Source organism: Ooceraea biroi, chromosome 14 (assembly GCF_003672135.1).
Source record: "Ooceraea biroi isolate clonal line C1 chromosome 14, Obir_v5.4, whole genome shotgun sequence".
Classification (NCBI taxonomy): domain Eukaryota; kingdom Metazoa; phylum Arthropoda; class Insecta; order Hymenoptera; family Formicidae; genus Ooceraea; species Ooceraea biroi.
Window position 1 is genome coordinate 4,055,901 of NC_039519.1, and position 14,972 is coordinate 4,070,872.

At 37.3% G+C, this 14,972-nt stretch overlaps 2 protein-coding genes and 1 long non-coding RNA gene across 4 annotated transcripts; 1 reads left to right on the plus strand and 2 right to left on the minus strand.

Annotated features, from left to right (window-relative positions):
• Positions 1-39: 39 nt before the first annotated feature.
• LOC105286394 lies at positions 40-5,138 on the minus strand. Its single transcript, XM_020034166.2, has 2 exons — positions 1,021-5,138; positions 40-918 (listed from the first exon to the last, which is right to left on the minus strand). The coding sequence occupies exons 1-2, from the start codon at positions 1,151-1,153 to the stop codon at positions 455-457; spliced, it is 597 nt and encodes a 198-aa protein (XP_019889725.1). The 5' UTR covers positions 1,154-5,138; the 3' UTR covers positions 40-454.
• Positions 5,139-5,242: 104 nt separating this feature from the next.
• Positions 5,243-11,441, plus strand: LOC105286373 (mucin-5AC). Of its 2 annotated transcripts, XM_011351305.3 has the most exons (6): positions 5,243-5,478; positions 7,903-8,796; positions 9,348-9,459; positions 9,893-10,066; positions 10,305-10,425; positions 10,640-11,337. In XM_011351305.3, exons 1-6 carry the CDS (start codon positions 5,382-5,384, stop codon positions 10,829-10,831), a joined length of 1,590 nt encoding a protein of 529 aa, XP_011349607.1. In that variant the 5' UTR covers positions 5,243-5,381; the 3' UTR covers positions 10,832-11,337. The 2 variants fall into 2 exon arrangements, with proteins under 2 accessions (XP_011349607.1, XP_011349617.1); XM_011351315.3 differs by lacking the exon at positions 9,893-10,066 and having other exon boundaries at positions 10,640-11,441.
• LOC105286384 lies at positions 11,333-13,238 on the minus strand. Its single transcript, XR_002193913.2, has 3 exons — positions 12,893-13,238; positions 11,764-12,090; positions 11,333-11,641 (listed from the first exon to the last, which is right to left on the minus strand). It is a non-coding gene; the product is annotated as an uncharacterized LOC105286384 (long non-coding RNA).
• Between the last annotated feature and the right edge of the window lie 1,734 nt (positions 13,239-14,972).

The following is a 14,972-nucleotide window of genomic DNA, read 5'->3' on the forward strand; positions in this document are numbered from 1 at the left end:
GGTAACTCGCAACTTGAACATAAAAATTGCTTAGTAGTATAATTTTAAACTTAAAAGTATTTATTATTATAAATATGTATTATTGTGAGTATTGAGAAACAAAAGATTTTTCTTATAAATAATTTTTAACAATTACTTGGAGAACTATAAGCTGTTTAAAGTTAAGAAGTACTTAAATAAGAAACTTTAAGGAAATACAAAATTACTGCATTGTGTTTTACAAGTACCACGAGATTATGATACGCGATTGCACGTTTAGTTGTTAAAAATCCTATTAGACTATTGTTCTTTTAAGTTTATTATATTAATGCATTTAAAATTGCTATAACTTACTTATTTCAATTATTATTTTTCGATTAAAATTAATGTAATAAGATTTTACAACGTAAATCCATAATTTTCTAGCGTCAACTAAATAACTTTTTTATAAACTTCTTTAATACTGTCGACGTCTTCACGAATCCTTCTCTTCCATCGTTTCCTTGTTATCACCCTCTTGCGCATTCTCCTTTTCGCTTTCGTCGGGTTTGGACACTTCTGATTGTGGCTTTTCTTCGGAGGATGATATCGTTTCCAACTTCTCACTTTCGTGCAACGTTTCAGGTTTTTCCGTTTGACCGTTTTCCTTAATTGTCGTTTCCGCTTGATTCGTCGGCACTATAGTAGACACTGTATTCTCGTTAGACGATGGCGCAATTGTGTTCTCGTTTTTTATGAGTGCAGGAATATCTTCCTTATCTCCTTGTTTAATAGGTTTCCCTTTCTTGTCATCTTTCACTGCTACAGGTTTTTGATTGACAATCAATTCGTGATCTGGCTTAGGGATTATTTGATTTAAATCCTCCGGTTTGTTGTCGGTTGATACGCTATTCTCAGACGTTACTGGTTTCTTATTCTTCTTCTTATTAAGCAATAATTCTAGAAACACGAAACAGTTGTTCAATCAATTATGCGTTTGTTCTTGTTAAGCACATTGAATATGTGGTGACATTGTTCAGAAATGGCACTTAAAAAACTTACCATTAACGACCTCTTTTAAATGTTCAGTAATTTGCTTGCAGCTTTCCTCCAACAGCTCCAACTTTTTCGTCATATAAGCAAGAGTAGTGTTAAATGTGTCGCTTAAAGATGGTAACAATGCAAATCTCGGCATCCATGAGCGCTGGGAATCGAACAAGGGTACGATTGAATCTTCGACACGCTGTGCACGAGCGCTTACTTTGTGTTGATTGCATTCTGCGCAGTTGTACTGAGGATAGCCTACGTCATCAAGTCTGTATTAATTCCCACTTTATTAAAAATAAAAGTTTCATATATATAGAACTTTTCATTAATCAAAAAATATATTTCTGTTCATTAATGTGACGTTTACAAGGATATTAGTCGGTATAATATTACTATACTGATTTATATCAATTACAGTCACATAAATCGAGGAAACTAATTATTTTCTCGTGCATAATTGATCATGCATCGCTGAGGAATCTGTTCATCTGCGGTTTATAAGAAATGCGTATGTGGCACTGTATGATTCACAGAATACTCATTCATTTAATGAATATATTATTTGCTATAATAATATTTCTGTTATTGTATCCGTATAGCGTGTGATCGCAAACGGAATCCTTTTTGCGACGTATCTTCTTTCGTATTTAATGTTCTTTCCCTTTTTTAACGTTATTTTATTTTTTCCAACATTAATTAATTAACGATTGTACTGATTTCCGATTTCGCATACAGAAAACATTTATAATCAATTACATAAATAAGTTGTTCCAGACAGTGAATTAAAAGACAGCTGTAATCGCATTAATAGAAGCAGAAATGTAAAATATATTGACTCATACTTTTTACTTCTTGCAGAATGCAGAGTATCGGCAGCAACAAAACCCACTTCATGATTTTGTTTAACAGGATTATTTAAACTACAAGTAAACACTTGAGTGGAATGATTTTTACTGAGCTTTCCTACGAAGTATATTCGACTTATATAGGCTCGGAAGTGTACGTCCTGCACCATTAGATAATAAGGGCCTTTTATCGATCCCAGGTATGTGGTCGAAAATGCAGTCCAGTCTTAGTCATTATATCCTACGATGCATTCCAGATGCATCGTAAAAATTCGAGAAAGGGCCGATGTGCCTTACCTGCTAATGCTTCAAAGATAATTTAAGGAACAAGATTAGTTCGGAATTTCTGAATACGTTTGAGAGATTCCTGAAGAAACAAAGACACTAAAAGAATATATAATAACTTTTTTATTATTCTATATATGTATATGTTATTGTTCTACTATCTCATGTTTTACATGTTAATACTGAAATGAGAAATGCATAATAAATTTATTAGATAAATACATTCGTAAACGTTTGCTGCTGCCGTGACGGATATCCGGGAGAGGTTCATTATGCATTTAAATTCTTTGAAATAATCCTCAATTATTGCGTTACACACGAATCCGTCCCTTACATTGACTAGCCGTAATTAGAGACAATGAGTTATAAAATATAAAAGACTACATAAAATATCTATACAAATTTACAATCTGTAAATTATTAAGATACATCATCTATTACTAATTATATATGTATAAATATCCCACCATTTTTATTATAATTTAATATAGAATTATTCTATATCATTTAATTCTTAAATATTAATTACAGATTCGACTTACAATAATTTGTCAATAAGATTCTCCAATTCTCAAAACCTGTTACATTTATAAAACAATTCATCGACTCTCTAATAAATTATTTAACTCTACAAAAAATATAATTTTTCGGCAAATCTTTCACGATGCACCATGAATATGATTGTGGTTGTCCATCGATTCTGACAGATTAAAGTAGAACCTGCTAGAAATGAGTGCGCACTCGGCCATGGTAGTCACGCTTGCTTCGCTGGATCCCCGAAGACGGAGCGCGAGAGAACAATAGGAGGTTCACGAAGAGGCGAAGCGGCTGTCAGATTATTGCGCAGGAGATAATCAAGTTTCACGATGGGTATTTCCCGGACAGCCGCGTCAGTCGATCATCTGAAAAACAAAAAATTTGACCAGCAAGGCTAGGAAGCATCGACATTAGGAAAAGTTATCAGACACTTGGAGTTTTGGTACCGTATTGAGAGTGCTTGGTCAAGTTGCCGATAAAATCTCTGGGCTACCTAACGGTAACTCGGAAAACGGACGACATCACCATAGATATTACATCCAAGTGTGATGTTATCAAGCGACCACGAAACTCTTTGAGATAAGAAAGAACTGCTTGAAAGTAAGAATTTTTACGTCTTCCACGTCCACGCCTTCATTGCAAAAGTTTAATAAAAAGAAGAAGATTATGCGATATCTTCGAAAACAGAAAATCCATGACATCATACACAAATCTGGCCAGTTGCATGCGTCATATAAATAACTTATAAATAAAAATACAAGTTTCTGCAACGCGAACAACATCGGCTGATCATTGTAATCGCAGTGCTCGCGTTGAAGAGACGTTCTCGTCAATCCGCCGACATTTCCGCTCATCTTTCACTCGAACAGAATGTTTTTTTATCATTTAATGAGAAAACACGTGCAACCTGAGTCACGTCGCGCCATGACTAACGAATAATAACACCGTAGACGAAAGACGGTGCATCGCGTTAAGACATTTTACTTATTACTACTCATGCTGATTATGATTCGATTTGAATGACACGGCTGCGCATGGAAGTTCCGTGAACGCGACTTGAGAAGGTACTAATTTGATGCTGGCTACCCGATAATCAATCGTTTGTTAGCATTAGCCTGATCAATCGATCGGAAAATACGCGTTTCAACTTCGTCCGCGGCTTTAAGGGGGCCAGGGAACGTCGGAGTAAATGCGATTATCCTGGATCGATTATATCAGTCTAACAGGATGTGGAAACCGGTCGCCATCGTCCCGACAGCGCGACAGACCATTATTATTTATAAATAATTATGCGCGAATTGTCACTGCTAATGATAAATCAGATGAATGTCGATCACTGAAAATGATAACTAATAATGACGGATGCATGTTGTCAATTATTGGATTTTGCAGCAAAAGTATCAATTACTTGTAATCGCATTATGCAAAGAGGGTAAGTTACAGGGAAAGAATTCTTGTGATGGAAAAAACAATATTAAAATTATTTTAAGCAGCAATACAGTTACTCTCCAGGTAATCGTCGCATTGAGTGTCTGCATACTTCCTCTGGATCATAAATGTTAAGGGGTAAAAATTTAAATATTGATTTCACTTCTACGCTGCGGCACCAATAACATTTGAGAGAAAATAAAAATGAAAGGCCTTAAATTAATGTATTGATACATATATATATATATACAAAGGAAATGCCGCTTTCGCGATTATCTTTTACTTACTCTGCAATTACTGCAAGTTTGTTTTAAAGCACGTTACGAAACTGGAATCTCGTGTGTTTTCCACAATCAAAAATAATTTAACAAAAATTGAGTTGTATAAGAGTTAGATCATTGCCAAGGCCTAAGCAATTCCTTCTTATTAAAGAGGCAGAGTTTAAAATAAATAAGGCAGATTGAAACGTTTAAATACACAATTGTAGAAGACAAGTATAAAAACATATTAATCTGTAAACCTACTTCTGGGGCTAAATATGATTATAATAAAAAATCTTGATATATTTATAATGAAGCGTATTTTTATCTAATTGAGATACAAGTTTTCTAGGACATCTGTATAATTAACACAATTATTAATGAACGTTAAGTGGGTTAAAAGCAGGTTACTTAATACGTTATTTAGTAATGGCAAATTTTCTTAACTAACAAATCGTTCATTCTCATTTCTTAGGATTATTTAATGACGATTCATAATTGTAAAACGCAATTTATTATCGAAAATTCCATAGCAAATACGTAACTTCACGTATCGAAACCGTTAATAGTCACGTAATGGGTCAGTTGAGATAACTTGAGTCTTACTGTATTAAATATTATAAAATACTGTACTTGACAAATTATTTTATTTATGAATTCTTTTAATGTAATAATGTGCGCACACAAAATCATGCGCATGAAAATTTCTGTTAAAGATACGTGTAAATTTTTGGAAATCCGTGCCCAATGACGTAGACACTCTTTCGGAGTTTTCAGGGACGCACTATCGTAAGGAAGACCGCCAGGAGGTAACTAAGTGCCGATACAAGCGAATGCTATATAAGTTAACGACGGCACCAGCTGAGTCAGTCATTCTCCCGCGAACTGCGACAACACCAGGATCAGTCGGATTTTGCGCGTATACATACGCGGTGTGACAAACAAATAATTAATATACATAAACAATTATTATTTCACAATATTTCCGCGTTGAGTTCCTTCTCCTCTGTCAATCTGAAAGATGGATATTAGGATCCTCACACTGCTTGTCCTGATCGGTGTCCTAGGATCCTTCACGGAAGCCCGATCAGCCTACTTCGGTTATCCGAATATTAGAAGTGAGTAGTGGACAAGAGAATCCATTTTTTTTCATTCACAACGAAATGCAATAATTTTCCACTCGTCTGCTAATGCGATGTGTCCAAGTATTTCGACATGGACCGCCTGTCTAAATTAAAACTTGAGATCAGATGATAATTTCCATGTTGGTAAAGATGACAACTTTAATACTTAAAAACAGCATGTTTCTGTGTGTATCCCGTTCCTTCATTATAAATGTTAGCTTTACAATTCAACGTCTGCATGCTAATATTTATAAAATAACAGCAAGCGAACAAACCAAACCACGCAAAATATCAGCACAATACCTTGTGATTAAAAACGATCATAAATTCGGTACACGATGACGCCTCATATTTTCCATTCATGAATCATTTTTATTAGATAACTTTTTCGATGTTTTGCGATTGTACGTGGCGTAACGTGTAAATGAATGCGTGATAACTCCGCGATGCTGGAAGTAAATCGAATAAAATTATTCAAAAGTAATTATACACGGCTGCATACATCAATCGGCTCTTGATAAAAATTAAATCGAATGATAAGTTACATAATGACGACGTCGCGCGTTTGAACAGAAATAGCTGACGTTGCGCGGGGATTTCAGGATAATTGAGATATTAGCGAACGCGGCAAAATTCCACGGTGAATTCGATAACGCGGCACATATGTAAATGATTTCATGATTTTTATCGACGCGGGAATAGTATCATCAAACTGCTGATGTTGCGTTCTCTTCGTGCACATGAACATTGAGTAACTATCTAGGAAGGAATTATCTGGAAGTAACAAATGATTATTTTTATTTTATTAATCTTTCTTAGAATAAAGATTTATTCTAGCCAAAAATTATTTGATTGTGTTGTTTTGTTTTGTTGAAACAATGACTCATCATTAAGCTATTAAAATCTTCTTCAGTGTTTTAGGATCATTTACGATAATTTACGACTTTTAGAAATATATTTGGTTGCTTTACGCGATAAGATCAGGCATTTCAACTCGATTCATAAGAATAATATTCTTAAGAATAGAATATTTATAACAATTGCGTAACATTGTTGATGACGAAACAATCCACTCCGATTATTCCATGAAAATGGAGTACTTGAAAATGTATAATATTGCCGCATTAGTATTATTGACGTTGCGCGCCACTAAGTCACCTTGATTAAAAGCGATATTAATAGTGATAACCAAGATTGATATCCGCACGTGCAACCATGCGCTTCCCGTGATTCGCAGTGTACTCGTCATCCGCACACATGCACCACACATGCACCACATATGTAGTTGCACACAATCACTGGCCAAATGAAGATAATTCGAGACTTGAAGACCGTGACCTCGTTTGATTTTCCACCTTGACCCACGAGAAGACTACTTTCTTTCTGCTTCCTTCTCAGTCTCCTACGTGCGACACGAATATCTTTATCATATTGACAAATACGCGTATAAGATATGGGATACTAATTACGTCATTAAAGTGTAATTAGTCCGATTTAAGCATACAGAAGGAGTATAGGAAATTTTTTCAAGTCTTTTTTAATATCGAATAGAGAAATATGTACATTTTATATTTTAACTTTATATTTTTTATATCACTTTATATTATAATATATTTTATATAATAGAGAAATATATACTTTAACATTATTTTAATCAATCACTTTATATGAACTTTTATATGAATAAGATAATTAAAGAAAGATGAGCTAATGAGCTAAAGGAAATTTGTTAGTTCGTTTAAATGGGAATGCAGTTAAACATATGATATGTATTACTTAAAGAATAGTTTATCTTTCGTGCGTGATTTTGGAGGCAAAATGTTATCGGACAAACAACGTATGGGATTATCTACTTACGTGATTTATCAACTTAACGTGATTGCAGAATTTCAATACCATTGTCATCGCACATTTAAGTTATTCTTAATTTTCACGCATTATGTAAAACTCATCAATGATCTCAAATGTCATTTCCTGAATGCTAACATTACTATGTATTAAATTATATGTTACGTAGTATTTAAATTATGCATTAGTTCTATTAAGTATTATTATTTGTATTATATTATGATCAGCAATATCTGTAAAATGTTATCTATCACCTGCTATCATTATCTGTTGAAATGTATGTTAAATATTATTTAATACTTATGCATCTCTTAGCTCCATTAGGTATTATTGTTCGCATCACATTGTTACTAGTAACATCTTTCGACACGCTTCCGCGTGTTTTTGGTGAAGGAATCCCGAGAAGTATCCGCAAGTCATGTTGCGACTAATCACGTTTCAATTCAACCAGTAGCCGAGAACCATCATCAACCGTCATCAACTGTCATCAACCATCAAGTTATTTCGATAAAGCAACAATCGCTAAAAAGCTGCTCTTCTTGTTCTTCTTGTTCTCGTTTCTCATCGAAGATGAAGGACTACGCGCCATTTTCGCCGCACCGACCAGGTTGAAGCGAGCAGTCGACTCGAATGGTGAGACTACCACTACCAGTCAAGCGACTACAACGACTACCCCCTCAACTACCCCCGACTCAACAACAGATCCTACGACTACCGAACCCACGACAACCGAACCTCCTACAACCACTGATCCACCCACAGATCCAACCACCACACCTGCCACCACCACGACAGAAGCCACATCACCCACGACAGAAGCCACATCACCCACCACAGAAGCCACGTCACCCACCACAGAAGCCACGTCACCCAGCACTACCCCGACAACTACCGGCACTACACCTTCGTCCACTTCCGCTACCACTCCTGCGACCACGACCTCCGCCACGACTCCTGAGTCTAGCACAACTCCAGAGAGCACGAAACCGACATCCAAACCGGAGAAACCGAAGGAAGACGTTCTATCACGTTCGGATTTCGATGACTCCAATAAGCCCGAAGACTCCACTGAGAAACCTGGACCATCGTCTGAGGGCAACAAAACGCCAGCTCCTGGACCGTACGGTTACCCAAGTTTCCCCTATACGCCGTTCGGTCAGTTTGGTCCAGGTTTCGATCCCTATTTCGGTTACCCCGGATTCAACTCTATACCAGGTTCCGGTCCGAACTACGCGTGGACCGGCATGAGCGGCGGGCCAGGGTACTCGGCCGCAGGCGCGTCGGCTGGTGCCTCCACCGGCACTTTTGGATATCCAGGAATGGGGTATCCTATGACTGGGAATCCTATGACAGGATTCCCCAGCGCGGGATCACCGACTGTCGATAGTCGAGGAGGATTTCAGGATAACTCAGCAAACTCACCAAACCTGAACGGATATCCCGGATATGGTTCTGGCGGAATAGGTATGAGCATGAACCCAAATGTTCGAGGACGAGGACGGACTCAGGATTTTGGAGGATAATGAATGTATCCTTCGGGGTTGCATGCTGTGGTGTGGAAATACTCGTGACAGATTGGCAAAAAGAACGCAACAGAATTGGATATCAAAGGCGACGAAGGAGATCGCAATTGTGCGATCTCAAAATTCCTTTGACGAAGTCGTGCTGATGACGTTTTTCTAACGATGCATGATATTTTCTCCGATAAAGCCATCGTTTGTGTGAAACGGCTAATGTTGCGACAGTAGATTTTTATATTTATTTATTTGCGTGTGTTATTTGTTATATATTTTGTTGTTATTTGTTATATATTTATTTATTTGCAAGTTTAGATACTTATTTTTATTTATTTATGTATTTATTTAGATGCATAATGTAGTCTTAAGTAGTATTATGTGTGAATTGTGTATATTTCTATAATTTATATAATTGATCGTATTGCATGTATGTTGCATGATTTTTAAGCGATATGTACATCGTTATTTGAATCTTATTGCATACCTCGTTTTTCACAGATCCATTGTATAACGGACCTGGATTCTATTTCCCAGGACAGTTTCCTAACTACAACGATCCTTACGAAATGTTCAGACAGATACAGTCGCAGATCGAGGCGCAGCACAGGGCGTAAGTATTTTTAACACAAGTATATTGCAGGTAACATAATCTTTACTACTTGAAGCAAAAAGTTGTTTAATTCCAAGGAAATTCATTGTATTGTGTATTCATAAAACCATATGCATTTATCGTTATACGAACGCTTTAATATTTAAATAATAACATTAATAATACCATTAGAGGGAGAAAACTCTGTGGTTAACACAAATTTGTTACACTGAGAGTATTCCTCACTTCACTTAATATTAATTCTTGTATCATTTTGCTGTTAAGTGTATCAATGGTGTTTCTGTAAATAATTCCTAACGTAATTAAAAACTTCCCTGTGTGTTTCTATTTTATTCACTCTAATAAAGAAAAGCATTCTCTATAATGTTAACTAAAGAGTTCCGTATCATATGTGTCGAGTGTTGTTTCTTTCTGCACGCAATTTCGCTTCAAGAATCGCCCAAAATATGGCTATTCTCCAAGCTTCCATCGCAAACCAAGGGCGACCGTACGTACCAAATGTTTCGAACGACCCTTACATTTCATCGGATATGAACAATTTGGGGGTTCGAGGAAAGTACAATGACGCTGCTTATCAAAATTCATACCACTCACGTTTTGGTAATAGGTAATCAAAATTTATATAAGAATAAAATTCGGCAATCAAAATTCAATTTTCGAAATGTAATGGAATATAATACTGGATGCTTGAATAATGTCTCAGTTCATTGTCGCACCGTTTGCGAGAAGAACAAATATATTGTACATTGATAAGTGTGGGAACGCAGTGTCTTGATTGCTTTGCTTTGAATGTGATCTTGTACGATTTGAATTTCTTGAATGTAATAGAAGCTTGTGTTGTATAGCAATATGGAATTCCATAATCGTTTGGCAAGTGAAGCTGCCAATTATGACGGGGCACAGCTTGCAAGCGCCAGCATTGGCGTAGGTCCAACTGGTGGATTCCAGGCTGGTCAGATCAGTCCTGTAAGTTTCCGGTTCCTTGAGATAAGTTATTAAAACAATAAAAAAATCTCGTAATGAATGAGAAATTCGTAATGAATAATAATAATCAGGAAATTATTCGCTTAACTTATGTTTCACTTTGTATGTAACGTATTAAAATAATTATCTAGATGAAAAATTTCGATTGGGGAAAGAAAGAGAGAACATAGTCGTGATTATTGGCGATTTGTCGCAGGCCGCTCCAGGGATAGAGTCTAGATTCGCCGAGGAGCTTCCACCACCGTCTGGTAACAGCTACGGAGTGTTCGCTAGTTCCAGTTCTTCCAGCATGACCGGACCAGATGGCAAACAGATCAATCATAAGATATCGACCACTGGCGTTAATGATAACGGACAGATTTCCTTCCGCACGGTGCATGATAAATAAAATTGCGCCCTTGATCGAGCTTGTTTTTCTCGACTATTAACTATTATTAATCTGTGTGCTATGTTAATGTTACAACGACGAGAATGAATTTCCATGATCGAGAGTTAAAGTCCACGACTTAGAATCTCAGGCTCAAGTTCAATAAATATCTTCCTAAGACAACTTTACAATAGTCAGCCTTTTGTTAGAGATAATAGATTCTTCTTATAAAAATTTCTTTTCATTGTTTTCTTGTTTGATTTGATTTTTATCAATTTTCTTGTATTTGTTGATTATATTAACAGAACTTGATTATGATTATCCGTTTACGGGCACGAATTCGCTTGTGATATGTAAAAGGCTCGGTAACTGTTTGTATTGACATTACAATCCACTCGAGCAATAACTCAGCCAAGTACAATATTTGACAACCATGCTGCATTTAACTATCTCGTTTATTTGCTTAATTATGTGAAATGTGTAAACAGTAGTATATTTACTATGCATAAATGAAATTCATAATGCTTTTATAATGATTTATTTTATTATGTGACTACGCGAAATAGCATTTAATATCGCGATTCAATTTTCTTTTGTATAGTAACGTATTTATCATAAAAATTTCACAATATTATAGTGAATATTTCATTTTACCGTATCACTGGCTTTGGTTTTGCTAAGCGGTGGTCCAATTTTATCATCAATGGGTCGCGGCCGTGTATTGTACCCTCGAAATCCCGCGGAATTATAGCTCCAATATCCTCGCGGCCGTTGAAAAATTCGTCGATGTTGATACCAGGGCTCGCCATATCCCTGATAATTGACTTGAATCTGTTATAACGAAAAAAGAGGGATACAGTTTCCATATAATTAATACGTTATAAAAAACTGCGTATAATAATTTTTAACTCTTCTGAAATACTAAATTTTGCATAACAAGGCAAACGAATCACCTGTGGGATATTTTCACGATGTAAATGCGAATATACCGGCTTCGGCGTATTTACTGAAAAAACTGGATGCTCGTCATGATTCTTGCCGAGACCTCGAAGACCGTCAATTACCGGAACATCATCATCGATCTTGTTGTCCGATTCCGCGCTCGTGACAATGCTAAGATGCACCTCGGTTACAATATTACCATTCTCGTCTGATTCCGAAGAAACGGAGACGTTACATACACTACGTTTGCAAGACTTTGTTGCACTTGGCACACTGTCGTTGCCATTTACTACGATGTGAATGTTATTGATAATTTTCGGTTGCTTAACTGTAGCATCCTGTAAAATAATTTAATTATGTCAAAATATCAGTTTTAAACATTCATATCATATATTGCGTTATTATTTTTCCTTTTATATAAAAATGAGGCAGTATTTGATATGGGTAAAATATTTCGTTTTACAGTAATTCATGAATTTTCTGTAAATTATTAAATCTGCTTAACACTTATTTGAATGTGCTAAAATTGCAACACGAAATTTGTGAAAAAGCAAGAAAATTCATGCAATATTATGTCATAATTATTGAACCAAGTATTAAATAATTTGCCGTTAACAAAAATAAGTCTTTGTCTTGTTAAATTGGTAACAATAAACTAACTATTTAGTAACAGGCTTTCTACAAAATTGTTAAATAACGCTGATAATTTAAGCCTGTAAAATTTACGACGTGATATACGCGACGTTTTCCATAAATATATAACTAGTCGATTTACGGATGTGTCCATCAAATCGCTGTAATCCGGTATCGATTGACACATCCATGTCGTTGGCATCATTAATAAATTCCGCTGATAAAAATCGGATATCTTCACTCAAGCGTTACTGAATAATCATTACCTACTATGAATAAATTTCAGCTCCCATAATGTAGCAGTAGATATATTATAGATACATTATAATTATATATAATTTACTGCACTGCTAAATTTATACCAAGTAATGTTAAAAACGTAGGTCTATTTTCTACTAATATCTTTAGAATTAACAACAATTCTATCTCGCGTAGAAAACTAACTAAGCATCAATTTTTAACTGTGTGAGATCGTGTAATTATTTCTTTGTAACAGCCGCTACTTACGTGCCAAGAATAAATTCTTCTTTTTCTTGGTTCACTTGCTTTTACGAGCCCGCTTCCACGACGTCCGCCGATTACAACTGGCTTGGGCGTACGCAAGACTGATTCCAATGGACCAGTAGATTCGTCCTGATCTACGATTGTGTCCAAGGTTGCATTGCTCAGCGTCTCTTCACTTTCATCGGAATCCAAGTCGACCATCGACGAAACCTCGACACCCATTCCAAAATTGTTAGACATCACGATAGCGAGACAAGCGACAAGGATCGTGCTCGTTTGCGACTTCATCGTGTGCTCATGAATACACGGGGGACACTGATTTTTCACAAAACATCTCTATCGTAGTACGAGACATTTGAAGGAAGGGATAAACACTCGAAGGCGGATGTATATATAGTAATGACAATCATTATCGAAGAAAATTGCGATGACCTCCGTCAATCCGTTTCGTAAAGCGCATTGAAAATAGCGAGAGAGAAGCAAATACATTTTTCTTGCAGCAGTCGGACCAGCGGTTTTAATTGCTTCCTGAGATCGGTATCGCGAGATTCACGGATAAGCTCGCAATTAAACGGTTAACTATTATTTGTAAATAACAATGAAATTCTTAAAGGAGAAAATATCATTAAGAATGTCAAATCAAATTTTCACACCGTGAATTAATGCCTTTTCTTTATTTTTGACTCTTCTTACTCTTACCAGTTTATTTCTTAGCGGTTATATCCTTCGGAGACGGTCTGCGTCTTTTGTACGCGAGCAGTGTTAACGAACAAAAGAAACGAGCGGCGAGCGCACGCATTAAAACACTAATTATTACTTCCTGAAGAGTAAAGTACATTTGCTTGCGCGTCAAGTAGAGTTCCGCTACAATAATGACTCATTGTGAGTAACGTGTGCGAAGGGCGCGATCCTCATGAATGACATTAGCCCGCGGTCGTTACGACGTGCAAAGTGCTTGCTCTGAAATGCACCCCGTTGCGACCCGTCGCAGCCGGAATATTCGCGTTGAGGCAGTCTCGAATCTCGTCGCCCTCGACGTTCGAATAAATGCCCGCGCAAACAAAGGGCGCGCAGATCTTATTGAAATTCATTAAAACCCTCGTTAGCCCCATTCCACCCTGCAAAACTATGGCGATTCTTTGCGCGTTCGTTGCCGCCGTTCCTGGAGCTTCACCAACACGATGCTGATAAAATGGACACGAGAATGCCAATCTTCGACGCAGTCATCTATCAAAAACGACAGCACGGTTAATCGAGATCTATATCGAGATTTGAAGGACAGTGTCGGTGAATTACCGTTTGTAACAGTGTCGCCCTTTCCCTCCTCATAATCCTCGCAAATAATGAGTCACTTGTAGCAGGCGTTAACCGTTCACGTCGCTGAACATCGCGAGCGCACTTAAGTCGTTTATGCCAAAGATGCAATTACGGCGGATTGTCAGGCGACCGCAGGAGAGAGACGTCGCGTTACGTAAATCCCCTTCGTAAGATCGACCTTCCGAGACCGGGCATCCTGGTCTCGCGCAATGACGCAGAGGACCCGGCGTACCCCGCTGCCAGCGGAGTACTCCCATCCGAGGAAACGAAAGTGACTGGTAATTAATGTGTAACCGATTCCTCTCGAGCTGCGCGTTGGACCGAGCATTGTTGCATCTTCTGAGGTATCCGATAATGATTATCACGGACGGGCTGCGTCATAAAACCGCGTCTGAACGTGCCTCTTCGTTCTCGAACAATTGAGCCTTATCCGCTCTTCTCTCTTGCCGGCTGCATAAATATATTTTTTTTTCTTCTGTCACACGTGTTTGTAGATCTAACAGTTTCCGGCTTTCCAGACACCCTCGTGGCCGGTCTCTCGCATTTACCGTTGATGGAGCGTCGAAAACGGAGTGCCTAATGTGGCGTGCCTAATCGTGCCCGCGTTATTGGGGAATCGGCGAAGGCACAGCCGGAGATGTATCCTGACAGCGTAAATACGCTGCAAATTAATGTTCTGGCAGCGCAAGGCCGTTCTTGCTCCCACGGAACGTGCTTCACGCAGCGTCATTATTCGTGATGCCGAACGGCACGTAGCAGCGCGAAT

Excerpts from the sequence above, each read along its gene's own strand:
- LOC105286394 (XM_020034166.2), bottom strand. The coding sequence starts at position 1,153 with ATGCCGAGATTTGCATTGTTACCATCTTTAAGCGACACATTTAACACT. Across the intron at positions 919-1,020 it reads TTTAAAAGAGGTCGTTAATG|AATTATTGCTTAATAAGAAG; the intron begins GTAAGTTTTTTA and ends TCGTGTTTCTAG.
- LOC105286373 (XM_011351305.3), top strand. The coding sequence starts at position 5,382 with ATGGATATTAGGATCCTCACACTGCTTGTCCTGATCGGTGTCCTAGGA. Across the intron at positions 9,460-9,892 it reads ATCGAGGCGCAGCACAGGGC|AATCGCCCAAAATATGGCTA; the intron begins GTAAGTATTTTT and ends TTTCGCTTCAAG. Across the intron at positions 10,426-10,639 it reads AGGCTGGTCAGATCAGTCCT|GCCGCTCCAGGGATAGAGTC; the intron begins GTAAGTTTCCGG and ends GATTTGTCGCAG.